This window comes from Mucor mucedo, assembly GCF_025094135.1.
Source record: "Mucor mucedo strain NRRL 3635 chromosome Unknown EV154scaffold_254, whole genome shotgun sequence".
Classification (NCBI taxonomy): Eukaryota; Fungi; Mucoromycota; class Mucoromycetes; order Mucorales; family Mucoraceae; genus Mucor; species Mucor mucedo.
In genome coordinates, this window is record NW_026252538.1 from 16720 (window position 1) to 43878 (window position 27159).

The window sequence follows — 27159 nt, forward strand, 5'->3', positions numbered from 1 at the left end:
ATATTTCCAAAGGGCGGTTTTTTTCAACCCAAAAGGCGCCTTTTTTTTTCAAATAAATATGATAACTACTCGCTTTTACTATGAAGACGACCAAGGAAAATTGGTTGATGAGGAAGGAAACGATGCGATGGAATAGGTTGAGGAAGCTACTCCTTTTCACTTAAGAACTCTGACTGGTATTACAAAGTATTGTAGAAAGCAAGAGGAAGAAGGGGTTTCCTCCGAAGATTCCTTGAGAAATCTTCATGCTGATATGGAGGAAGTCATAGCTATAGTTAAGAAGCAGAAAAGGGTTCACCACAAATACTCAAACGAATTAAATTATTTAACGCAGCTAAGTCCGGGCGCTTAGCAGGCGGCATAGCCGAGAGAACAGCACAGAAATGGGCCAAAAGAAACTCAAAGAGGATAAGGATTGGGACATATTTGAGAAATAAACCAATTTGATCAATAGACCAAAACCACAATTGGATGAAAGACATAAGGTTCACCTGTTAGTGTTTTACGATAATTGGCCACAGGCACGAGTGCTTGATGCAATGGAATCACTCACTCAAAAATTCTCTGATCTGACTGTGAAGAAAAGTGCTGTCCACAACTTCCTTAAGGATGAGTGCAACCTTTCTTTTAAGAAGTTAACACGCTTGCCGGTTGCTAGAAATAATTCAGATAAGATCCAAACTCGTAAAAATTGGGTCATCAAGTGGACTGCTATACTGATATGAATTACTTAGAAAACTGTGTATTCGTAGACGAGTCTGCATTTGATATAAACATGAGACCTCCTAGCGGATGGTCTGTAAAAGGAACACCCGCTATTACGACCACTCCAACCACTAAAGCTGTATCTCATACTGTATTAGGCGCCATATCGACAAAGTTTGTTGTTGCTATAGAACTTTGTTGATTTATTAAGATTATAAGGAAACTTCAAATTAAAACAAAAGTCAAAGTTACATTTTTATTAATGCGAGTGAGTTGTGTTTTTATATGAATTACAAATATCTGAATCATGTTTTAGAACTACTAGGGTTTATATTGTCTTATAATGCAATGTCCTAGTATTATGTGATACATTATGACTGGATGCGGATGTATAGGTATTAATATATAATTTCTAGCGTCTAATGCACTATTGATTGATCATTTGTAATCCTCAAGAAGAACGCTCTAAGCGAATTAAAATTGTTCACAGTGGTCGTAAAAGAAAAGCACCTACTGAAAAAAAGAAAAAATCTGGGGGTACAGAAACTGGCCACTACGTTAGGTTTCTCGAGAAGTGCATGGATAAAATGGATTTGTATCCAGAGCTAAAAGGCCATTATATCGTGATGAACAACGCGCCCATTCATACTGCTGACCGGATTGATGAAATGATTACTGAAAGAGGTTACAGGAGCATCTACCTTCCTCCTTATTCTCCCGAGCTCAACCCAATAGAGAATTTTTGGTTCATTATCAAAAATAAGGTAAAACGAAGTTCGTTTAAAGATGCTGAAGATCTAGCTATTAACTCGTATCGCTGAAGCTTGCAATAACGTCCCTCCCGAGCATTTGAATGCATTTAACAAACACTCTGTTAATTACTTTGATATCTTCTTGTGCGGAGACCCTTTATGAAGCTTTTTAATAAAGATATAGCTATTCGATTCCAAAATAATAAAACGAACTTTGAAGTGAAAAACCGAAATTTGAAAAATTGAAAGGCGCCTTTTGGGTTGAAAAAAAACCGCCCTTAAATAAAAAAAAGCCGCCTTTTGGGAATTGGGCCTTATACCCATAGGTGGGGACCGTTTTTGAAAAATGATTTAATTCTTTTATTTTTGGGTGCCACGTGGCACCCAAAAATTTTGCGAAAAAGAGGTTTTAAGTGTTGTTTTTATTATAAAAAGTAAAGAAAAAAAAAAGATTTTATAGTAGATTAGCTGTTTTTTCAAAAAAAAATTGTTTGGTTGGTTAGTGGGGGTTTCACAATTATTCTAGGGATTGTTGATAAATGGACAGGGTATGCTTCTGTACCGTCCAGGACAATTATCGATATTACATAATCCACATTTATTTATGCATAGCTTGGGCTTTGATCGACCACTGCAAGAAACTGTGTCCATGCAAACAAAACAAGTTCTGCTTGATCGCTTTATCTTTTTTGGTCGAGGGTTCACATCCGTTGGGCTAACATCAGTGGGAGGTTGATCGCGAGGCAAGAGAAGAGCGGATGGCGTATTGTTAATTGTCAAAGCTGATACTATTGGTGGTGAGATTGCAATAGGTGCGGGTGAGGGTATTAATTGCCGCTCATGGCGTTGAATTGTCAAAGAAGAGTGATCGTTTGGAAGCAGTCTTCTTTGATGACCAGAATAATGTTCAATAGGTGTAGGAGCTTTTATGGATGCAATAGGGGTTGTTATCCTGTTGGACTGAAGTAACGCATCTCTTATATTGTTATGAATATTCTCGTTCAGTAAGATTGTATTGTAGAACACACCAGCTTCTAATCTTTTGTTAAAGTAAAGTTTTAGATGCTCCGGTGTTTTGTAAAATATTTTGACACCATCAGCAAACGAAGACCATATCTTAGCGAAAGAATCAAAATCAGGGATGCTGCTGTTTATGTTGACATACAAATCTTTTTTGTGAGTTGAAACAAGCTTGTCATACAACAGTATTTCTTCTTTGGTATGAACCGGTACTACTGCAAAGAGAGTATTTTGCCTGTTTGCTAAGTATCTGTATATGAAGTTTTGAGATGAGTAGCCTTGCTTTTGAAAATTAACAATGGGTAAAAAGCTTAATTGAAGCAATCTCTTCTCAACCATTTCGTTGGAAAGGTGGTTATTAGCCTCGTTTTCTAATTTTGGTTTCATATCAAGTGTTGTTAAAAAAGGCAGACTTAAAGCTGTTATACCGAACGTTTCTACTGATTGACCCGTAAAATCGACAGGAAGTTTTTCAATATGATGAATAATATAATTCTTCACAGTATTGTGGCCAATATAGAGTCTCATCATGTTTATGCATTGAGTGACCCAAGGACTGAAATGACTTTTATGTGTTATGCCTTCCCTATTTCTAGCACCAACCTATGAGTTATACTATGTTAATATCGAAGATAAATTTTTGTTAAGAACAAACTAAAGTACCTCAATATTATGGTATAACCTATAATCAGCTAAAACTGAATCCGTAAGACGAGGACCAGCGTTAATTGAAGAAAATTTTCTTATAATAGCTTGGTGGTATCCTTCAACCGAACTAGTACCTCTAGAACAACCATATGTCATAAGGCCATTCTTGTCTTTTCCTAACTCTCTATATAATGGTGGCCCATTTTCTATGTCAGAAACATGACCTAACTCAATTGATTTAAGGATGTTTTTAGCAATCCTTTTACATTCTTGGTCAAAGAGCGGAGATCCTGTTTTAGCGCATGGTAAAGGCCCATAGTGATCAAATAAAAGTTTAACAGCGGGCAGCAATTGGTTTGGAGGTGGTATTTTTCTTTTGACCCGTCTAAGAATAAAATCTGAGTGACTTCCCATGTAATTATTAAAGTCTGTGTTGATAGTCTTCAAATAATCTTCGACATTCTTTTTGTCGACTGGATCGTACACAAACAAAGCATCTCTGAAGCGCTGATAAAAGTCTCTATACATACCATGTTTTTGCGACAGTGGTAGCATGTCCATTAAATGAAAAGCGTCTTTTAATACTCGAGAGGGTATAAATGAGTCTTCAGATGACTGATCAGTTGTTTTGCTGATAAGAGTAGGCATGGTTAGCAAATCATTAGAGTTATTTTGCATATGATCAGCAGATGAGGCTAAAATTTGGATTTCAGATGCTGTTTTTAAGATATTCCAATCGACAAAGATGTGAAATGGTGTTGATCCAAAATCTTGTAAACATACAGGCTCAATTTGATTCTTTTCGTAATTTGATATGATTGTACCTGGTATTTTGACCTCAATAATCTTGACTAGAGCTTGTTGATTATTATCTAAACTGGATCTATTTTTTTCAAAATAGTCCTTTGTCACTGGATTCAATTCGTTTATCTCTTCGTCTAAAACCTTTAAATACCCAAAGGCACATGGGAAGACCTTGCATGAATTTGTATATAATGCAACAAGCGTGTTCTTGGAAGTCAATGGATTGACATTTTTGTTTACTGGAGGGCAATCAATCAAGCTGTTAAATATAGCAATACCAACATATGCATCCAACGCAGCGTAAAGTACTTGTTCTTGTGTTAACTCTGGAGAATTCCAATTTCCACACCTGATGTTATTGGGTTTTGGTAATGATGCTTTCAGAACAATAGCACATATTTTTGCCAAAGAGAAGGATTTTTTTTCTATGACACCTTTATCTTTACAGACTGAACCCAACTCAATCAAACCTTTGGGGTTTATTTGATACCCTTTTTGTAAGCGAGTAAAATCACCAGTTACATTTTTACCGATTTTCTTGACATTTTCGCACTCCAAAAGGTGTTTCAACTTTTCAGGATAGTCCTCCGCCGTATACTCAAATGTACGAAGCAAATATATTTTGTCTTTGTAACAAATTTGAATAAGAGATACTTCATTCAGAGAGGATGGAGTTCTTCTTAATCCGGAATAAAAAGAGCTATTATTTCTGGCTATCCACTCACAGTCAAATCCAATGTTCACATACATGTTTTGTTCTACGTCTTCCAAAATAATTTGACATGCATTGTTGATATCTTCCAAATTGGAGCATACAGATATACTCATTGTACCCGGGAGTGTCAAGACAGGTAAATGTGTTGAACCATAGTTAGAGCTAAAATCCACTTCATTGTTTGTAGATCTAGATATAATTGTCTTGTCTACATTTTTCAACAAGCTTGGTAGTACACCTTCCAAAAAATTTCTATCGCTGTTTACATTGTCAGTGTAAAAAAGTGAAGGTAATCGATAGCCATTAAGATTGTAAGATTGCACCATGGCATTAAACGGTAAAGCGAGATGAGAAAGTGCTTTTGATGGAGTTAGTACTTGCATTCTTATTTCCTCGTATTCATTCAAGCAAGTATACAATGCTGTAAAGGTTGTTTCTCCATTTAGCTTTCCCATATGGCCCGTAACCTTGAAAGAATGATCGCCTTTAAGAATGTCACCGTCTAAAGACATCATATGCCAGTCTAACTGAGGACGTATCTGCTCAATGATTGACGAGTAGACGTAACTTAAATATCCAGGAGAAGGCACAAAACCATTGTATAATTCTTTGTTAGAGAATTCAGAGAATTCTGGTAACAATTTTTGTTGTACGTTTCTCGTTAACAATGAATCGATGCTGGGATTTTTTTTCTCGCTGCAAGCAGCATCATAATACTGTAATTCGAGAGTAGCATGATGCTCCGCATGCAATTCTCTTAAAATTTTCGATAATCTCACAGGACCTACGGAATTTTGGAACAATGGACGCATCAACTTGGCTAAATCTTTGGATATCCCAGACTTATGAGTTAAAAGAGCAGGAAAATCCGCTTGAACACGCAACGGGAGCTGTCTGATAATTCTAGAGTCGAATCCGTTAAAAAAATGCTGCTTGGTAGCATTCTTACATCTGTAACGTCGTGTCATTATGTAGAAACAACTATAAAATTAATGCGTCAATTTTCCAAAATTACATATGGGAATGTCAACATTTTAAGTTGTTGTACAAGACAATTGGGCACACACATACTCTTTCAGATCAATAATTCTTCTTGCTTTTGTTTTTTTGTCAAATCCTTTTGATTCGATACCAGATTTACAAGAAGGGCACACCAAGTTATCATGCAAATGGTCAGGTAGCCAAATGAACGTTCTTGGGTGGTACAGCTCCGACGGATCTGCAGCCTTCGCCAAAATAAAAGAAGGGTTCCGCGTCTGTGTCCAAAATGTCCCTCTTTTATATTCATCAGGGGGGTGACTCTTGTTTTTGTTGTTTCCTCCCAATCTTTGCTGAAGAGCTTCGTGGTATTTAGCAACTTCACTGTCAGAAGGTAATGAAGAAGCAAACTCGTCTAGGATGTTAAATGCTTCCTCATTCAATTCCTCGAACTCATCGGAATCAGTTTCAGTTTCTTCGACTCCATCCTCATTTGAATCATCTTCAGTTTCTTCAACTCCCTCGGAACTTAAAGAAGCAGTAATATTATGTGTGTCTTCTTCAATACCAGCTGCATTTAGCTGAGGCCAAGAAGCTTAATTTTTCAACAACAATTGTATAAGCATAATTTGCGAGTTTTTCATACCTGTTCAGTGTTACCAAATAAAATATGCTCATTATCTGCTGCAGCTGATGTGGAGGCTTCAGATTGTACCGTCTCCTCGGGGGTCTTTGTCAAAAAATTTGTCATAAAGGATTGATTAACAATTTGTTTGCGTTTGCGACCAGCATTGTGTCCTTCCTTATTTGTTTGTCCAGTTGGCCGTCCTCTCCTATTTTTGATACTGGCTTCAACTCTACTGAGATTACTTTTTTCGCTACTATCTGACATTTGAATGTTGTATAAACTAAATCTGAACAACAAATCCTCTAGTTTTATAGATGTGTAGACCCCTGGCGGTATCTGAACCCATAATGTATTGTATTACACATTTGTGAAGTGCTTTTTTTTTAAAAAAACATAAAATTCGTTTTATTTCATAAGTTTAATTGTTGTGGGACGTCAATGGATACTAAGGTCAAATCGTTGAAAAAAATCCCATTTTTTGGATATGCATTAAAACCATATAAGCTGTTTTTACAGATAAATTAAACATATTTGATCATCAATTGTAAAAAAATCTTTGGATTAATGGAGTCACTTCTATGGGTTGGGTTAATGAAATATGGAAAATATATGCAAATCATTAATGAGTTCCCTTCAAGTCCAACTGGCCGTACAGCCACGCGCTTACACTATTTAGAGTTATTTAAAATCCGCTTACACTATTAAAATACCGCTTACACTATTTGAAGCAATGTGATTGGCTAATTTTCAAAAAAATCAAGTTTTTATTGGCTCTCCAGTCCCCTCCCATAAGCCTAAGGCCGGGAATGGCCTTATACCCATAGGTGGGGACCGTTTTTGAAAAATGATTTAATTCTTTTATTTTTGGGTGCCACGTGGCACCCAAAAATTTTGCGAAAAAGAGGTTTTAAGTGTTGTTTTTATTATAAAAAGTAAAGAAAAAAAAAAGATTTTATAGTAGATTAGCTGTTTTTTCAAAAAAAAATTGTTTGGTTGGTTAGTGGGGGTTTCACAATTATTCTAGGGATTGTTGATAAATGGACAGGGTATGCTTCTGTACCGTCCAGGACAATTATCGATATTACATAATCCACATTTATTTATGCATAGCTTGGGCTTTGATCGACCACTGCAAGAAACTGTGTCCATGCAAACAAAACAAGTTCTGCTTGATCGCTTTATCTTTTTTGGTCGAGGGTTCACATCCGTTGGGCTAACATCAGTGGGAGGTTGATCGCGAGGCAAGAGAAGAGCGGATGGCGTATTGTTAATTGTCAAAGCTGATACTATTGGTGGTGAGATTGCAATAGGTGCGGGTGAGGGTATTAATTGCCGCTCATGGCGTTGAATTGTCAAAGAAGAGTGATCGTTTGGAAGCAGTCTTCTTTGATGACCAGAATAATGTTCAATAGGTGTAGGAGCTTTTATGGATGCAATAGGGGTTGTTATCCTGTTGGACTGAAGTAACGCATCTCTTATATTGTTATGAATATTCTCGTTCAGTAAGATTGTATTGTAGAACACACCAGCTTCTAATCTTTTGTTAAAGTAAAGTTTTAGATGCTCCGGTGTTTTGTAAAATATTTTGACACCATCAGCAAACGAAGACCATATCTTAGCGAAAGAATCAAAATCAGGGATGCTGCTGTTTATGTTGACATACAAATCTTTTTTGTGAGTTGAAACAAGCTTGTCATACAACAGTATTTCTTCTTTGGTATGAACCGGTACTACTGCAAAGAGAGTATTTTGCCTGTTTGCTAAGTATCTGTATATGAAGTTTTGAGATGAGTAGCCTTGCTTTTGAAAATTAACAATGGGTAAAAAGCTTAATTGAAGCAATCTCTTCTCAACCATTTCGTTGGAAAGGTGGTTATTAGCCTCGTTTTCTAATTTTGGTTTCATATCAAGTGTTGTTAAAAAAGGCAGACTTAAAGCTGTTATACCGAACGTTTCTACTGATTGACCCGTAAAATCGACAGGAAGTTTTTCAATATGATGAATAATATAATTCTTCACAGTATTGTGGCCAATATAGAGTCTCATCATGTTTATGCATTGAGTGACCCAAGGACTGAAATGACTTTTATGTGTTATGCCTTCCCTATTTCTAGCACCAACCTATGAGTTATACTATGTTAATATCGAAGATAAATTTTTGTTAAGAACAAACTAAAGTACCTCAATATTATGGTATAACCTATAATCAGCTAAAACTGAATCCGTAAGACGAGGACCAGCGTTAATTGAAGAAAATTTTCTTATAATAGCTTGGTGGTATCCTTCAACCGAACTAGTACCTCTAGAACAACCATATGTCATAAGGCCATTCTTGTCTTTTCCTAACTCTCTATATAATGGTGGCCCATTTTCTATGTCAGAAACATGACCTAACTCAATTGATTTAAGGATGTTTTTAGCAATCCTTTTACATTCTTGGTCAAAGAGCGGAGATCCTGTTTTAGCGCATGGTAAAGGCCCATAGTGATCAAATAAAAGTTTAACAGCGGGCAGCAATTGGTTTGGAGGTGGTATTTTTCTTTTGACCCGTCTAAGAATAAAATCTGAGTGACTTCCCATGTAATTATTAAAGTCTGTGTTGATAGTCTTCAAATAATCTTCGACATTCTTTTTGTCGACTGGATCGTACACAAACAAAGCATCTCTGAAGCGCTGATAAAAGTCTCTATACATACCATGTTTTTGCGACAGTGGTAGCATGTCCATTAAATGAAAAGCGTCTTTTAATACTCGAGAGGGTATAAATGAGTCTTCAGATGACTGATCAGTTGTTTTGCTGATAAGAGTAGGCATGGTTAGCAAATCATTAGAGTTATTTTGCATATGATCAGCAGATGAGGCTAAAATTTGGATTTCAGATGCTGTTTTTAAGATATTCCAATCGACAAAGATGTGAAATGGTGTTGATCCAAAATCTTGTAAACATACAGGCTCAATTTGATTCTTTTCGTAATTTGATATGATTGTACCTGGTATTTTGACCTCAATAATCTTGACTAGAGCTTGTTGATTATTATCTAAACTGGATCTATTTTTTTCAAAATAGTCCTTTGTCACTGGATTCAATTCGTTTATCTCTTCGTCTAAAACCTTTAAATACCCAAAGGCACATGGGAAGACCTTGCATGAATTTGTATATAATGCAACAAGCGTGTTCTTGGAAGTCAATGGATTGACATTTTTGTTTACTGGAGGGCAATCAATCAAGCTGTTAAATATAGCAATACCAACATATGCATCCAACGCAGCGTAAAGTACTTGTTCTTGTGTTAACTCTGGAGAATTCCAATTTCCACACCTGATGTTATTGGGTTTTGGTAATGATGCTTTCAGAACAATAGCACATATTTTTGCCAAAGAGAAGGATTTTTTTTCTATGACACCTTTATCTTTACAGACTGAACCCAACTCAATCAAACCTTTGGGGTTTATTTGATACCCTTTTTGTAAGCGAGTAAAATCACCAGTTACATTTTTACCGATTTTCTTGACATTTTCGCACTCCAAAAGGTGTTTCAACTTTTCAGGATAGTCCTCCGCCGTATACTCAAATGTACGAAGCAAATATATTTTGTCTTTGTAACAAATTTGAATAAGAGATACTTCATTCAGAGAGGATGGAGTTCTTCTTAATCCGGAATAAAAAGAGCTATTATTTCTGGCTATCCACTCACAGTCAAATCCAATGTTCACATACATGTTTTGTTCTACGTCTTCCAAAATAATTTGACATGCATTGTTGATATCTTCCAAATTGGAGCATACAGATATACTCATTGTACCCGGGAGTGTCAAGACAGGTAAATGTGTTGAACCATAGTTAGAGCTAAAATCCACTTCATTGTTTGTAGATCTAGATATAATTGTCTTGTCTACATTTTTCAACAAGCTTGGTAGTACACCTTCCAAAAAATTTCTATCGCTGTTTACATTGTCAGTGTAAAAAAGTGAAGGTAATCGATAGCCATTAAGATTGTAAGATTGCACCATGGCATTAAACGGTAAAGCGAGATGAGAAAGTGCTTTTGATGGAGTTAGTACTTGCATTCTTATTTCCTCGTATTCATTCAAGCAAGTATACAATGCTGTAAAGGTTGTTTCTCCATTTAGCTTTCCCATATGGCCCGTAACCTTGAAAGAATGATCGCCTTTAAGAATGTCACCGTCTAAAGACATCATATGCCAGTCTAACTGAGGACGTATCTGCTCAATGATTGACGAGTAGACGTAACTTAAATATCCAGGAGAAGGCACAAAACCATTGTATAATTCTTTGTTAGAGAATTCAGAGAATTCTGGTAACAATTTTTGTTGTACGTTTCTCGTTAACAATGAATCGATGCTGGGATTTTTTTTCTCGCTGCAAGCAGCATCATAATACTGTAATTCGAGAGTAGCATGATGCTCCGCATGCAATTCTCTTAAAATTTTCGATAATCTCACAGGACCTACGGAATTTTGGAACAATGGACGCATCAACTTGGCTAAATCTTTGGATATCCCAGACTTATGAGTTAAAAGAGCAGGAAAATCCGCTTGAACACGCAACGGGAGCTGTCTGATAATTCTAGAGTCGAATCCGTTAAAAAAATGCTGCTTGGTAGCATTCTTACATCTGTAACGTCGTGTCATTATGTAGAAACAACTATAAAATTAATGCGTCAATTTTCCAAAATTACATATGGGAATGTCAACATTTTAAGTTGTTGTACAAGACAATTGGGCACACACATACTCTTTCAGATCAATAATTCTTCTTGCTTTTGTTTTTTTGTCAAATCCTTTTGATTCGATACCAGATTTACAAGAAGGGCACACCAAGTTATCATGCAAATGGTCAGGTAGCCAAATGAACGTTCTTGGGTGGTACAGCTCCGACGGATCTGCAGCCTTCGCCAAAATAAAAGAAGGGTTCCGCGTCTGTGTCCAAAATGTCCCTCTTTTATATTCATCAGGGGGGTGACTCTTGTTTTTGTTGTTTCCTCCCAATCTTTGCTGAAGAGCTTCGTGGTATTTAGCAACTTCACTGTCAGAAGGTAATGAAGAAGCAAACTCGTCTAGGATGTTAAATGCTTCCTCATTCAATTCCTCGAACTCATCGGAATCAGTTTCAGTTTCTTCGACTCCATCCTCATTTGAATCATCTTCAGTTTCTTCAACTCCCTCGGAACTTAAAGAAGCAGTAATATTATGTGTGTCTTCTTCAATACCAGCTGCATTTAGCTGAGGCCAAGAAGCTTAATTTTTCAACAACAATTGTATAAGCATAATTTGCGAGTTTTTCATACCTGTTCAGTGTTACCAAATAAAATATGCTCATTATCTGCTGCAGCTGATGTGGAGGCTTCAGATTGTACCGTCTCCTCGGGGGTCTTTGTCAAAAAATTTGTCATAAAGGATTGATTAACAATTTGTTTGCGTTTGCGACCAGCATTGTGTCCTTCCTTATTTGTTTGTCCAGTTGGCCGTCCTCTCCTATTTTTGATACTGGCTTCAACTCTACTGAGATTACTTTTTTCGCTACTATCTGACATTTGAATGTTGTATAAACTAAATCTGAACAACAAATCCTCTAGTTTTATAGATGTGTAGACCCCTGGCGGTATCTGAACCCATAATGTATTGTATTACACATTTGTGAAGTGCTTTTTTTTTAAAAAAACATAAAATTCGTTTTATTTCATAAGTTTAATTGTTGTGGGACGTCAATGGATACTAAGGTCAAATCGTTGAAAAAAATCCCATTTTTTGGATATGCATTAAAACCATATAAGCTGTTTTTACAGATAAATTAAACATATTTGATCATCAATTGTAAAAAAATCTTTGGATTAATGGAGTCACTTCTATGGGTTGGGTTAATGAAATATGGAAAATATATGCAAATCATTAATGAGTTCCCTTCAAGTCCAACTGGCCGTACAGCCACGCGCTTACACTATTTAGAGTTATTTAAAATCCGCTTACACTATTAAAATACCGCTTACACTATTTGAAGCAATGTGATTGGCTAATTTTCAAAAAAATCAAGTTTTTATTGGCTCTCCAGTCCCCTCCCATAAGCCTAAGGCCGGGAATTGAAAAGCCGCCCTTTAAAATTATTTATTAACCGCCTTTTCATTTAAAAAGCCGCCTTTTGGCGTTGGAACGACTGTATATCAGCGTAGCTTCTTCCGGACTGCCAGTCACCCGATACCAGCATGTCCCTACGGACACCCATTACCCTCATAAGAAGCGTATTTACATACAGTGTGTACTTGGAAAGTCGAGTCGCTGTTCCGCTTGAAGCAGCATATTTGATGAGGGACCATAAACTGGATGTGTTTCCAAGATCTTTTTAGTTTGAGATCTGTGAAGCCAATCATATATAATTAAGAGTCTGTGTAACTTTCTTTGCACGGAACAATCTACGCGGGAATTCTTTTTGCAACGAGTAATTTTTTTTGTTTGTTTTAAATAATAAAGAAACCGGAATGACAACATAATTTAGAAACACAATTTTTTTTTCCAGTAACGGGACGTCATTGATGTCATTTTAAACAATCAGCAGAAAAAAAAAAAGAAAAAAAAAACGTAGATGTGACTTTTCATCCTGTAGCGTTATCCTCCGGGATCTGTAATATAAAAACAGAAAAGTTTTTTAATTTAGATATCTTTCTTTTTCTTTCAATAAACAACATGTCAGAAAAGATTGTTAAGGATTTTGACAATGAGTCAATCATAACAAGTACAGTAATCCATCGAAATGGCCGAAAATCACTCTATATGGCCGGTCTTATAGCTGCAGGCGGTGGATTTGTCATTGGGTTTGATACAGGTGCTATTTCTGGTACCATGTCGCTCGTTCCTTTTATGGATCGTTTCTTAAATCAAGATGCCGAGTATCGTGAAGCATTATTAGTTGCCATCATGTTACTAACTGCTACTATCGGTGGACTATCATCTGGCAATATCTGTGGTAAAAATAAAAAAGCATGGTCTTATTTGTAAGCAATGTTACTAACTCCATTTAGACGCTATCGGACGTAAGTATACCATCCTTCTCGGTACTGCTGCTTTTGCGATCGGTGCTCTTTTAGAAACCATTGGCTATAATTTTGGCATGTTAATGGCCGGTCGTGTTTTTGTCGGTTTCGGTGAAGGTTATCTGACGAACGCAATTCCATTGTATCACACTGAAATTGCCCCACCAGATATCCGCGGTAGATTGATTACATTGTTCAGTGCCATGGCTTCTGTTGGTACTATAGTTGGCTACTTTGTTAACTTTGGTACTTCATATATGGATAATGACTGGGCATGGCGTATTCCTTTTCTTATTCAACTGATCATCTGCGTTCTTTTGGCATGCGTCTATTTCTTACCCTTTTCTCCACGTTGGCTTGTTGACAAAGGTCGCAAAGAAGAAGCCTTAAATGTAATTGCTTTACTCCATGAATCTACTGTACAAGATCCCGAGGTTTTGAAAGAATACAACATGATTTGCGAAGAAATCACAGTCGAACGTTCATTTGGTAATCGTACTTATATCGAATGTTTCCGTGGCACAAATTTAAAGCGTACCTTGTTTGCTCTTTTCACTGGAAATGGTGCTGCTTTCACTGGAACGTATTCCATTTCCTACTACTCCCCACGTATCTTTATGCAGGCCGGTGTTGGTAGCAATTCAATCTCGATTGCTACCAGTGGAGCTAGTAATATTCTTGTATTGGTTGTGACTCTTTTAACTTTGTATTTTATTGACAAGTTGGGCCGTCGCCATATCTTTTCAACTGGTGCTGGTATCATGGGTGGATCCATGTTTATTGTTGGCGCACTATTCCAAGCGTATAATGTCGTTGATGATGATGGTACTGTCAGTCTTACCAATGTCCATGCATGTGCCACAGTTATTGCTTTTGTGTTCATTTTCCAGGCTGCTTATGCTTATAGCTGGGGACCTGTTGCTTACATTTATCCAGCCGAAATTTCCAATACCCGTAATCGTGCCAAAACCATTGCTCTTGCATACGGTCTCAACTGGGCTGTTGGTATCTTTATGACCTTTATTATGCCGATTTTTATGACCAACACCATCTTTGGAGGTTACTACTTCTTTGGTGCCTGTTGCTCCATCTTGTTTATTGGTAGTTTCTTCCTCCCGGAAACCAAAGGAAAAACCCTTGAAGAAATTGACCGCATGTTTAATCCTATCTAGATTTGTCTCTAGGTATACAAGTATAACTTCCATATTTACTAACCTTTTTTTTTTTATTTCTTTCTATCCTGCCCGTCTAATAAATATCCTACAAGTCCTGCTTCGCCTCTGGTTCTCAAGGTAGGAGGAAAAGGAAACGGCTCATACAAAGGCACACACACACACACACATGTTCTCTCTCTGTCTCTCTGTCACTTTCTGTGGTCTTTTTCTTTGCTCTGTCTACTTTGGGGGTTCTTCTCTTTTTACGTTGGGAGCTATGCGTTGCTTGGCAAAATCATTACTTTTTTTCTTTCTATTTGTACATATAAGGACAATCGAGGGGTGCTAGACTTTTGTCGGCTGAGATCAAACCCTTAAGAGCGGATCATGTTAATACATGCGACGCCACGAGTTCCCATTTGTATATTTTTTTTTTTTACCACCAACCTTCCCCTTCCTCCCCCCTCCCATTTTTTCTATCTATTCACTATCCTTTTTTCTTTCTATTCACTATCCTTTTTTTTCTTTCTTTTTTTCCTTTAATTATGTTTAGATTCTTTTCTTTTTAGTATCAGGTATGGTATATCCCTTATTATCTCCTTCGCTCATTTTGTTATAATCCTGGTTGGTGGTTTCTCTATCTCGCACACAATTTTTTTTCTTTTTTTTTTCTTCTGCACTTGGGCTTGTTCTTTTTCTTGGGTTCTATAATAAATCATATTTGCTTGTTGTATAAGCTGATCTTTTTCATCGTTAATTTTCGCATAATTTGAGTACGTTACTTATTGTTGATCACTCATTCGTTTTGTCTGTTATCCAGAATGATATGCCGTTTGTTGCTAGAGTAAATTTACAGCCAGATGAATTTCTTTTGTTCGAATTCGTTAGTAAGTGTGCAACAAAATGTAATATATGCTTTAGTGGGGAAAATGCCCAATATGTTCCTTTTACTGCAAAATATATAGACATCATCATAAGCGGGTCTGTGTGGTACACATTTTTTATGAAGCAGGTAAATGATTACTGCACAAGACATAGACCTCAAGAAGAGCGAATCTTTTTCTCTAAATGACATGAATATCTGAATGATCACAACAGATAAGGATTTAAATCATTACAGTGGACAACTATAAGGCTCATTATGTTGTATCAATCGAAGGCTACGTTTACAAACCTTCTGCACTATCGCTTTCTCTGTAGGCTCATTATATCCCAATCACTCATTGCATAGTTTGCATTTTTTCATCATGTATTTAAATCATAGATGGCCGTCAACATTACGTGCACCAGTATAAAGTAACAGGGGAGTTTGAGGAGCGTCTTAAAATACATCTAAAGGCTTTGGAATCCACGAATAAATAATTGTCAAGCAAATAAGGCTGTATTAAGAATCGTCCTATTTGTGGTGTATCAAGAAAGCACCATGTTTGAATATTTTTTCGGACGGGTTAAAAAATATTACAATTTATCTGCCCTATTCTTTTTTCTTCCTTACTCTTTATTTGACGCGAACAAAATGTCTATTAACACTGAGTCTATGACTAGTACGACAGAATGGGATCGCCTTTGGAAAACTGTACGTGATGCGCCTGACAACTTTGGTTGCTGGGAACAACTGATTCGAGTAGCAGAAGAAGGAGGCATTAGTAAATCTTCCCCACCGGAAAAAATCACTCGTTTAGAAAGTGTGTACGATAGCTTTCTATCAAAGTTCCCACTTTGCTTTGGCTACTGGAAAAAATATTCAGATTGGGAATTAACGGTGCATGGACCCGAAAATGCGGAAAAGGTAATACCCCTATAACAATATCAGGAAAAGGGCTCTCCTAATGTATTTTCTTTCATTAGATATTCGAAAGAGGAGTTGTGGCTATAACAAACTCAATTGACCTTTGGAATCAATACATCGACTTCAAAATGACACAAACAACGTCTAACGATGACATCGAAACGTACAGTTAATATTTGCTGATGCGTAATTTAAATATTAACACTCCCTAATTTTTTTTTTAGCTTGTTTAAACGCGCAGCTTCTTGTGTAGGCTTGGACTTCCTTGCACATCCATTCTGGGACAAATATATTGAATTTGTAGAGACTCGACTTGTCGATCCCAAGCGTCTATTGTTACTCTTGGACGATATTGTTTTAATTCCAATGCATCAGTATGCTCGTTACTATGAAAAATGGCGTGGCATTCGTGCCAATATGAATATCAAAGAAGATTTAGATCAGCTCACATTGGAGACCTTTTATAAAGAGATTCAGGAAGAAAATGGAACTTCGATGACACAAGATGAAATGGATGTTCTGTTGAAAGAGAAAGTCAACGCTCAGACGTTAGCTGTGTATAAAAAGACGCAAGATGGAACGAATAAGCGCTGGGTTTACGAAGCCGAAATCAAACGACCTTATTTCCATGTCAAACCTTTAGACAGACCTCAACTTCAAAATTGGAGCAAATATCTTGATTTTGAGGAAAATCTGAAAGATGTGTCACGTATCCGTGCACTTTACGAACGTTGTCTGGTGCCATGTGTAAATATCTATCATTATAAGGAGGCCCAGTACTGTTTTCTGATGTAATTTTCCTATTCTTCTTTCAATACATAGGCCCAATACGAAGAATTTTGGCTACGTTATGGTCAATGGTTAACGAAAAACGATCTTTTGGCTGATGCAAGACATGCCTATGAAAGAGCTGCGTTTAAATTCTTACCTCAGGATCGATGCAATGCCAAAATTGCACTCGCTTTAATTTTGGAAGAAGAAGGGAGCTTCGAAGAGGCCAAAAAGATATACACAAATATTTTAGGATCCAGTAAGTTTTATATTTACTTTAAAGATAAAGTACACATCCTAAAACATGTTATCCTAGCACCTAATCATGTGGAGACAATCTTAAATTATCTGCATTTCGAGAGAAGACAGGACCCTAGTGCCTTTGAAAATAGTATCAAAACCTTTATTAGTTCCAACCAAATGGATGAATCTGCTAAAGTTTTCTTCACAATTCAATTCATTAGATTTTTGCAACAGGTAAGATTATCTTTTTTTTTAAAAAAAAGAAAAAATTGACATTATTAACCTTCTATAAAATAGAATAATCAAGTTGACAAAGCTAGAGAAACCTATGTGACATCATCTAATCTATACCATACAAGTAAATTCTTTTGGGTAAATTACATTAATTTTGAACTCGGTTTTTACGGTAAGGAAAAAGACATAAGGTGATCAGGAGTAACTATTTATCTAATGTATGGATTTTACTTAGATCAATCGTCAGAGGAACGTATTTTACAAGTATTTGAAAAAGCTCGTACTCATTTAAGCAAAGATTCACAAAAGGAAATTAATACCAAATTTAGAGAATATCTATTGGAACGTAATTATTCTATCCATACACTCAACAGAAACCCTTCACCTGTATCGACCGATTTTCCTTCAGAGAGCCAACCTATTTCCAAACGCCCTGCTGAAGAAACTGCTGCTTACCCATATGCAAAACAACCTCGCTTTGACACACCAGCACAAGGCTATGGTTATGCGTATCCTCAACAGCAACAAGCTCAACCGACCGCTGGAGCTGACTATTATCAACAAGCACAGCAACCTTGGCAGTCATAGAGATGGGTTAAAATGTAAAAAAAAAAAGAAAAAAAAATTGTAATAAAAAAAAGAAAAAACATTTTTTAGAAAAAGTTTTTGAAAAATAAAGGTCGGTTTATTGGAAACCATAGACTGATTAATGGGACCTCTTTCTTTTTGCTTCCTTTTCATATGCATTTGCATCTGGAATTACAATGTCATTCAGTAGACGTGTAGCCTGTATAGCAGCCTCACGACGCTTCCTAACATGTACCGAACCTTGAATATCATTTTTTGATATCACCTGACGAGCTCTTGATACGGTATGTTCAGGCATCGTCCTTGGGTCTATCCAACGCTCTAATTCAATTATCAACAAATGGGTACGCGCAGCCGTCGCATCTAATATTGGCTTTTGATTAGGTATAAATCTGTATCGACGATCTGCATTGGGATCCATGATTTTCCATTGTTGATAGCATTCTTCTAACCAAAGATGATTTACAATAGTGACATTAGGCAAACTGACAGCTTTTGAATATTTATCGCTTATCATTCTGTATTTTCGGTAAAATATCAGTTCACAACTAAGGCAATTAGCACGCAGGAGGGGCTTACCTTCCACATATCAGATGTGTTGTTTCTGAATTTAAGGCCGGGTCATATTTCGCTCCTAATGCAGTTACGAGGCGACGTAGATAAAATCTAGTAACATTTCCATACCCTGCGATAGTTATGACCTATTATTTTATCGTGGGTTAATATATGTATGTTTACGTGAAGCATGTTCTTTTAGACATACACAATCATTCATCTCTGGCATTCCTCCTGGTGGCGTTGGATAATCCAGTAAAGTACATAACGGTGAATTACAGTAACCTCTTAACAATGTGTTTGTAAGCCACCATAAACTTGCAACTAACTTTGCGTCTTTTGAGACCATTCTGAATTCCTGTGTACCTCGATCCTTTAATATAACGATTGTCACCTTCTGATAATTGTATTGGTCTACAACCGTGCCACCTGCTCTCGCAATGGCTTCAGTTAATGCGACTTTAAAATCTTCCTTTATATTTAAATCATGTCCGAAATAAAGTACTTCGTCTTCGAATACCCTATTGTGGTCCCCACCAGAAGATATCATGGCGAGGTCATGATATGGATATAATTTGGCGGGTGTTGGGTTGGTTTCATAGAAGACGATGGGATCTGGGTACTGATAGAGCTTCGTATCTAATCGTTTCTTCAGCCGAAAACAATCATCAAGCCATTGCGGTAACACAACAGGAATGTTTTGTTCGATGCATTGATTATACTGAGCCTGCATAGAGAAGAAAATATCTATTAATAAGACGATTTCTATGGGCTAATATTTCATTGTACCCCTCTTGGTTCGAGACATATCATATGTGTTAGGTCTTCAGTAACATCGTCTCGATACTGGCCTCCAAACCGGTTCAATTCATTTGTGACCGAGTCGCAATCACGTTCTGGTAACTATTGGAAATGGTAAGTCGTAATAATCGTACAAGCAAAGCTTCATCCAACAACTTACATCCAATAATAGTAACACAACACCGGACAAAAATTGATTTAGCACGGGCGAATAATTTTCTAAGCTGAAGGCAAACATTGATTAAGATCATTGTATACTAAGGTTGGAAAAATCATCTTTACTTATGAACGAATCCATTGGTTACTGCATTTTCAACCCACAATGGCTGCGAAAACCAATCAATAAATGACAAGTACTTGCGTTTAGATCCATATACTTACAGTGACAGACTCTACTACGCCATATTGTTTATAAGGATATGTTCTATCCTGAGAAACATATAAATTAGGCACAATGTCGTGGGGATACCTCTGGCTATCTGTTATTTCGTTTGGATCAAATGCATAATTTCCACATATCCCTCCATTTTTCTTCAATAAGTTTCTTATCTAACATACTACGTTGGCCAAAATTCTCGCACAATTCCATGTTACTTACTCTCATTTTTGTGAATTCAGGCATGCGATCATCCACCTCGTAAACGACATTACGAAAAAGTTGAAACGTTTTCTTGTCATTAATATGCCTTCCAAGCTTCCGCGATTTCTGTTGATGGTTGTCTAATTTTTCGTAACTGTGTCCAAGCATTCAGAAAAATAAAAATACACAGAAAATAAAAAAAAATATGAAAGTGTCAAATTCGGGTTGAATAAAGAGCGCGACTGGTTGGCGATATTTTAATTTCAGGACCAGAAAACGGCAGTCGTGGTTGTGCTGCAAAATGCGAGTTCTTGTTCACCATATAATCGACATGGTTAAATAAGCAGCCCTCTGTTTTTCTACAAAGTTAAAGAAAATCTTTTATGATCAGTTTTAGTCTCGAAGAGCGAGGCTACTTAGCAGAGCTCGCAAGTTTAAAGAGAGAGAAAAAACTAATATTGAATCGGCATAACCAGACAAAGAGCCAATGAAAGGCAATGTTTTAAAAATTTAAATGAAATATCAAATTAGCAGACAGGAAACTAATAATTGTCTCGTGAAGTGAAAACGACTCTAGTAAAAGAAAAGCCCGAAATGCGGAACGAAATTTAAGAAACTGGGCTCATTGAGGGTGAAAGGATTTATATTATGAAATATCAGTCTAAAGCAGCGCTCAAATATTATACGGGCCTACGTGTCAGGTAATTATCTCCCATGAAAATTGGATAGGAATTAGGGTATAGGTTTCAGTCTGAATGTGGAACCTATTTCGGCACTTTGGAAGTGTTAGGAAATACATTTCTTGTATTTGAGATGTGAGTCTGTTTGAATCTCGACGTAAATTTTCACGTGAGAATATTCGTACGCTTAAAATCGCTTTTAGGCTATCATATGTATAGCTTGGATACCGTACTCTATGTAAACATCTCAAGGCCCTATCACTGTATTTCCACCAGATTTTCGAGAATTTTGACCAACCTTTCGATATATGTGTGAGGCCAATTTGTCCAGAATATAATGCCAACTGATTGAAAAAAAAGGTGGGGAAACCCAGTGTCAGAGACCCGTCGCCATATTAGGAAAATAAAAAAAGATCAAAGAACCTTAATTGAAAGGGCCATCCGCAGAGATGTGACTATTGATTTCTCGAAAAAGTCCTATTAAGGCAGGCGAGACAAGATAATCAATGTTAACAATAGATCGATTAACATTCTGGGAATGCATAATTATTATTTATATATAAAGAGGGGTTCAAACTAACTAATCATTTTTTCTTTACTTTTTTAGTTTATACAGAAGTTCTCCGTAATCATGGCTCCCAGAGATAACAACAATAATATTGACCTAAGTCCTCTTCGCGAACCCGTCACTTCCCCTTATTCCAATAAGTTTGATCCTATGTCAAATGTATCGAGTTTCCAAATTATTGACTCTACACTAAGAGGTTTGCAAATACTTCCGTTGTCATTTGATTTAAGAAATTCTAATTTTGCATATATTTTTAGAGGGAGAGCAATTCGCTAATGCCTTTTTCACCACCCAAAAGAAGATTGGTAAGTTTATTATATTTCATCTTTCATTCAAAAGTCTAAACATAATTTTTATAGAAATTGCTATTGCGCTCGATTCTGTTGGGGTCGATTATATTGAATTAACCTCTCCCGCCGCTTCTGAACAATCCTTCAATGATTGTAAAGCCATCTCCGCTCTTGGTTTAAAAGCCAAAATTCTTACTCATATTCGATGTCATATGAATGATGCCCGCTTAGCTGTTGAGACTGGTGTTGATGGTGTAAACGTTGTTATTGGTACATCTTCCTTTCTCCGTGAGTTCTCTCATGGTAAAAGCATGGAATATATTACCAATGCTGCTATTGAAGTCATCACGTTCATTAAGAGCAAGGGTCTTGAAGTTCGTTTCTCTACTGAAGACTCTTTCCGTTCCGATTTGGTAGATTTATTAGCTATTTATCAAACAGTAGATCGCCTTGGTGTCAACCGCGTCGGTATTGCTGATACTGTTGGCTGCGCTAACCCTCGTCAAGTATATGAACTTGTAAAAACTCTTCGTAGTGTTGTAAAATGCGACATCGAATGTCATTTCCATGACGATACTGGTTGTGCAATTGCTAATGCTTTTACGGCTCTTGAGGCGGGTGCTACTCATATAGACACTTGCGTTTTAGGTATTGGTGAGCGAAATGGTATTCCTTCTTTGGGTGGATTTCTGGCTCGCATGTACGTAGGTGATCGTGAATATGTATTGAACAAGTATAATGTGAAGGCTCTTCGTGAAGTTGAAAATATTGTTGCTGAATCTGTTGAAATCACAGTTCCTTTTAACAATTACATCACTGGTTATTGCGCTTTTACACACAAGGCTGGTATACATGCCAAGGCTATCCTTAACAACCCTTCTACCTATGAAATCCTTCGTCCCGATGATTTTGGAATGTCTCGTTATGTCAGCATTGGTCATCGTCTGACTGGATGGAATGCCGTCAAGAGTAGAATGGAACAATTACAACTGGAAATATTGACTGATGAAGATGCTAAAAAAATCACACAAAAGATCAAGCAGCTTGCTGATGTCAAAGCATTGAACTTAGAGGAAGTTGATATTCTCTTGCGTAAATATCATACCGCTAAGTTGACTGACAATTCTCATCACAACGTACTTGAAAAAATCTTGACACATGATCACCTGCTTGCTGGAATACCAGTTCAAGCTTCCGCATAGTTGTACTAATCGCCGCATAATTTCGCATTGTAAAAATCCCCTCACTGTCGCCAACATTAACGACTCTCATTTTTCTCGCATCTATAACTTTATCATTATATATACGCATAATAAAAGGCTTTCGCCAACTCTTATGTCATTTTTTCCCGTGTTTCATTTAGGCTCTAATCAGTTATAAAAAAATAATCGCTATGCTATTGTGCTAAAATTGCACCAGTATTAATAATAAATAAAATACGTAGTCATTAAGCCACATGATTAAATTAACTATTATAAAAACAATAGTATATGGAAAGAATATCAAGGATGAGCTACTACTTGGGAACATATAAGAAACTTAGGATTACCAATAATTAACGTTTTCTCAAATCTGACGAACCAATGCAATCATCAAGCAACGAATGCTTAAATTTAAAGCACCATCGGATAGGTATTCTATCAACCAATGGTAACTTCACCAATAATTATGTATTGTTAGAACCACAGATTCCGACAACTACACTATTCTGCCCTAATAATAGGAATACAAGCCTCCAAGCATTATGAATCTTAAATTTATACCTGCTTTTTATTTTTATTTTTCTGTGTAAAACCAGATTTATCCACAGTTATAAATGGTTTGAACTAAAGAAATTGTCCAAAAGTTTGTACACACTTGATTATGTTTATTCATACCCATAAATCTTGTACGCTTGAACTTGTTGAATCAAGCTGTAAGACATTGTACTCTTTCCTATTAATTTTTGATATCTAAATCTTCGAAACGGGTCAAATTTATAAGCTACGATGATGCGATGTTTACCCTGACTATTTCAAAAATGCGTAAAGTGTATGGTTGGTTGCCGTCTTAATTTTGGATGAACAACCTCTTTGGAATAATCTATTTGGAGATAGAAACTTGGAATAGCTCCGATACATGATTGATAGTTACGTTTTCTAAAAAAAAAAAATGATGGTCTCACATATATAAATGTATTTCTATTCTTTGCTTATATTGGCTTTCTTTTTGGTTAAGTTACAAAAGTGCAAGTTTAAATCATTTATTAATTAATTAATTGACAGAAGTGATTTTATTTATATCTATTATTTCTTTTCGGGAAGAGTAGCGTTTAAATGAAGAAAGTGTTTATATTTCTGAAACTCACTAGTAATTGATAGATTTAATATCACGTCAGATCCATATGAAAATAAAAATCCTGAGATCAAGTGTCTTTGAGCCGAATTTCGATAATTCGGCCTAAAATTTATTATTTTTAAAGATTTAACAATTTAGTTGTCAGACATAATCTCATTTCTGTGCATAGCATATTTTCCACTCATAATAACATTTAGTATCAGAGCATTCTTCTTCGGCAGAATTTAAAAAGTCTTCAAAAAACGATACTTCATTCCATTCCGGATACACTTGAGCAAACTGAGGTCTAAGTATTTCGTATGCGGCTCTCATGCACTTCCTGTAGGAGGCTCAAAGTTAAAAAATGTTAAGGTTACCGGATTGTAATATGCTATTACCAATATAATTTGCCATGTTCGCCGTGATTTAGTGGCATATTACGGATAATTACCATCGGATTTGTAAATCCTGCTTTTGTAAGCAAATGCTCCAATTCATATGGTGCTTTATCTACTATGATAGCTTTGGATTTGGATATAGTCTTAACTGGATTATATTACAGATAAAGCGTCAGTTCAATAGAGGGTGTTTATCTAAATTTGCTTACATGCATTCATTACTTGATCCATTAGAGGGCCCGTATTACATGCCGATACAGCATAAATCTAATTGGGATTTAAGTCTTTTTTTTAAAAAAAAATGTAAACCAATACAGCTGATTAGACATTGTACCTCGGATAACTCAACATATCCTCCATGTTTAAGAACACGATACAATTCCTTGAGGTTCTATAATGTTGATAGAAGTTAGTATGGATACATGAATCAAGCTAGTTTAGATTTACGCTGTCCCATTCCTCCCTTGTAAAAGCTAAACCAAGTAACTTCTGGAAGGCAAAATCAAAAGATTCATCAGGAGCAGGAATACGTTTTGAAATATTCCCCATAACAAAGTTGACACTGGAATACTTTTCGGCCGGAAATACATTTGAAATGTCCACACCAGTATATACACAATTAGGATATTGTTCTTTCATAGTCAAAGTCCAGTGTGCGCCAGCTCCACAAGCGCTATCTAAAACGCTTATCCCTTTTTCTAGTTGTTCTTTAATGGGTGTTTGATGATCCCTATAAACCTGTTTAATTCACAAGCATATAGCACTTTTGAGTGAATTTATTACCCTCCGAATAGAAGATGATGAGCGATCTGAAAACGACTTAGACGGGCTGATTCTGATTTAGAAAGTTAGTAAATCAGTAACTTGCCATCGTCTTATAGGTACCTCCTTCATCCATGGGGAGAAGATAGTTAGTGGCTGCATTATATTTTCTACCATATCGTGTGGTGTAAGTATCGGTATAATTATTGCTTTCGCTTTTAGTATCAGAATTATTAATTTGTGTCATCAGTAGTGTCTTATTGAAGCTTTGTTTGCTTGATTATCAAGGTTGCTTCTGACCGGTAAGATTCTTTGCTTTTATAGTTAAATTTGATAAAAAACAGACTGCATTATTTGCAAAATGATTGTTCATCCTAAGCTCTAACCTAAATGCATATGAATTTTACAAGATAGTATAATGCCTAATCTTATTATAAAGTACGAGTTAAATGCATATTTATCTAATTATCAGACGCTTTATGCCATGTGGACAAACATCAATTTCGCCACACTACATGCTATAAGTGTACTTGTAATTTATCAGTTTTCCACTTACGAACGACATGCTTATCCACACAATTAATCAAATACTTTGCTTTTTACGTCGAAGCCCTAAAAAAGGTTATAATAGAGATAAATACAAATACTTGATTAAGAAAATTAAACAATTGGAGCGTAAAAGAGTGCTGAGGCATTTTTGGTCGTTTCCATAGACATTGATACTTCTTTCTTTATCTATATGCAGGCAGAGCAGTAATCCGAGCTACTAAGATGTAAAAGTTGACATAGTACGGTAGGTCACTTGATAAGATATATATGCTCGTGAAATACTATGTACTGACTTATTAACACGTTGTATCTTGTTACTCACTCATATTGATACCGATTGTCTAGGATTTTAAGTGTATTCGATTAAAAACTTTTTTTAAAAAAAAAAAAATATCTTACTGTAAATATACTGCTGATGAGGTTTAAGATTAAGAATATGTAATAATTTGTTATTATATTAATAAATACGGTCACGTTATAGAGTTGAAAAGAAAGGCACCAAAAAAAGTTCTAGTAGAACCATACACAATACATGACTATTTCAATGCCAGAAATCGATTGTTTTATCGTTTCAGATGAAGCACATAGACCCGATAACTTTTTTCATGTGATTAAAAAATAGTTAAAGTAATACCTTCAAGAGAAGCTGCCCTTTATTTATATTCGTTTGGAGTTTAAGAAGGCATATATATATCTATTTAATACTTTAATTTCAGAATTTAACTAAGCTTCTGTGCCGAAGACAATATAATGTTAATTTGTAGCGTCAATTAAACATGTGATACAATCTATACAGACAAATAAAACATTTTATTAGCTCACCAGAAGATGACAGAATCAAGAAAAATAAAAATGGAGATCACCCTTTATATGATGCCAGGATGCTTGTTTGTATTGATAACAGCGGTAGCTAAAGGTAGGATAGCATATTTTAAAGATACAAGTAAACAAAATACAGCTGCAACAAAATGCTTAATATTTAAATCAACACAAAAATCAAGGAGATTGTTAAACACTATTGTAAGTTATTTGAATTAAATTAATGAAAAGCAAAGAGAATTTTATGTCAAGTAATAATGTATAGTGACTTTATACAAAAGATGTAAAAACAAATAGGTTATTTTTGTATTACAAATATATCAATGGCCATCCTTGTACAGTACTGATTTATTTGGGCGTCAGAGCCAGTTACATCAACACTTGTTTAATTCTTTTTTTATCATGTGCCAAAGCAAAAATTCATGGTTAGTCGGTCGAAATTTTTAATGGTCAACAAACTCCTGTTATCAAGTTGAGACATTTCCTTTGCGTTAGGTTGCATTGATAGAATACAAGCTTGTATTTTTGGCACTAAGTATAGTATCTTTCTGAGGTAATTATGGGTATGTCAGCTTCAACCTTTTTGTGATGTTGAAGATATGGAATAGATAGTAAAACAGAATAAAAAAATAATGATAAGAAATGTGTCTCTATCAATCCTTTATTAAAGTTATGGAGGGAAAGTCATCGCAAAAGAGGGGACGCTTTTTATATCAAATATCTAGGAGATTGAACCTGGTAAGGAATAGACAGTGGCTTGTTTCTA

The 27159-nt window shown here is 36.0% G+C and overlaps 7 protein-coding genes across 7 annotated transcripts; 3 read left to right on the forward strand and 4 right to left on the reverse strand.

Moving 5' to 3' along the window:
- Positions 1-5719: 5719 nt before the first annotated feature.
- EV154DRAFT_557112 (uncharacterized protein) lies at positions 5720-6701 on the reverse strand (the record flags this gene model as incomplete). Its single annotated transcript, XM_051605400.1, has 3 exons — positions 6269-6701; positions 5799-6203; positions 5720-5761 (listed from the first exon to the last, which is right to left on the reverse strand). The coding sequence occupies exons 1-3, from the start codon at positions 6512-6514 to the stop codon at positions 5720-5722; spliced, it is 693 nt and encodes a 230-aa protein (XP_051450402.1). The 5' UTR covers positions 6515-6701.
- A 4309-nt stretch (positions 6702-11010) lies between these two features.
- Positions 11011-11992, reverse strand: EV154DRAFT_557113 (uncharacterized protein; the record flags this gene model as incomplete). Its single annotated transcript, XM_051605401.1, has 3 exons — positions 11560-11992; positions 11090-11494; positions 11011-11052 (listed from the first exon to the last, which is right to left on the reverse strand). Exons 1-3 carry the CDS (start codon positions 11803-11805, stop codon positions 11011-11013), a joined length of 693 nt encoding a protein of 230 aa, XP_051450403.1. The 5' UTR covers positions 11806-11992.
- A 957-nt stretch (positions 11993-12949) lies between these two features.
- Positions 12950-14468, forward strand: EV154DRAFT_571932 (general substrate transporter; the record flags this gene model as incomplete). The annotated part of the gene is made up of 2 exons (XM_051606302.1): positions 12950-13229; positions 13285-14468. The coding sequence occupies 2 exons, from the start codon at positions 12950-12952 to the stop codon at positions 14466-14468; spliced, it is 1464 nt and encodes a 487-aa protein (XP_051450404.1).
- Positions 14469-15987: 1519 nt separating this feature from the next.
- On the forward strand, positions 15988-17526 carry EV154DRAFT_432674 (uncharacterized protein; the record flags this gene model as incomplete). The annotated part of the gene is made up of 5 exons (XM_051596685.1): positions 15988-16239; positions 16299-16402; positions 16464-16986; positions 17062-17269; positions 17327-17526. 5 exons carry the CDS (start codon positions 15988-15990, stop codon positions 17524-17526), a joined length of 1287 nt encoding a protein of 428 aa, XP_051450405.1.
- A 667-nt stretch (positions 17527-18193) lies between these two features.
- Positions 18194-19363, reverse strand: EV154DRAFT_541010 (BRCT domain-containing protein; the record flags this gene model as incomplete). The annotated part of the gene is made up of 3 exons (XM_051604462.1): positions 18194-18593; positions 18655-18776; positions 18839-19363. 3 exons carry the CDS (start codon positions 19361-19363, stop codon positions 18194-18196), a joined length of 1047 nt encoding a protein of 348 aa, XP_051450406.1.
- A 1940-nt stretch (positions 19364-21303) lies between these two features.
- Positions 21304-22891, forward strand: EV154DRAFT_154540 (homocitrate synthase). The gene is made up of 3 exons (XM_051594126.1): positions 21304-21455; positions 21517-21564; positions 21619-22891. The coding sequence occupies exons 1-3, from the start codon at positions 21323-21325 to the stop codon at positions 22749-22751; spliced, it is 1314 nt and encodes a 437-aa protein (XP_051450407.1). The 5' UTR covers positions 21304-21322; the 3' UTR covers positions 22752-22891.
- Positions 22892-24039: 1148 nt separating this feature from the next.
- EV154DRAFT_488532 (S-adenosyl-L-methionine-dependent methyltransferase) lies at positions 24040-25272 on the reverse strand (the record flags this gene model as incomplete). Its single annotated transcript, XM_051599130.1, has 7 exons — positions 24040-24205; positions 24264-24411; positions 24473-24530; positions 24598-24654; positions 24711-25001; positions 25047-25072; positions 25149-25272. The coding sequence occupies 7 exons, from the start codon at positions 25270-25272 to the stop codon at positions 24040-24042; spliced, it is 870 nt and encodes a 289-aa protein (XP_051450408.1).
- Between the last annotated feature and the right edge of the window lie 1887 nt (positions 25273-27159).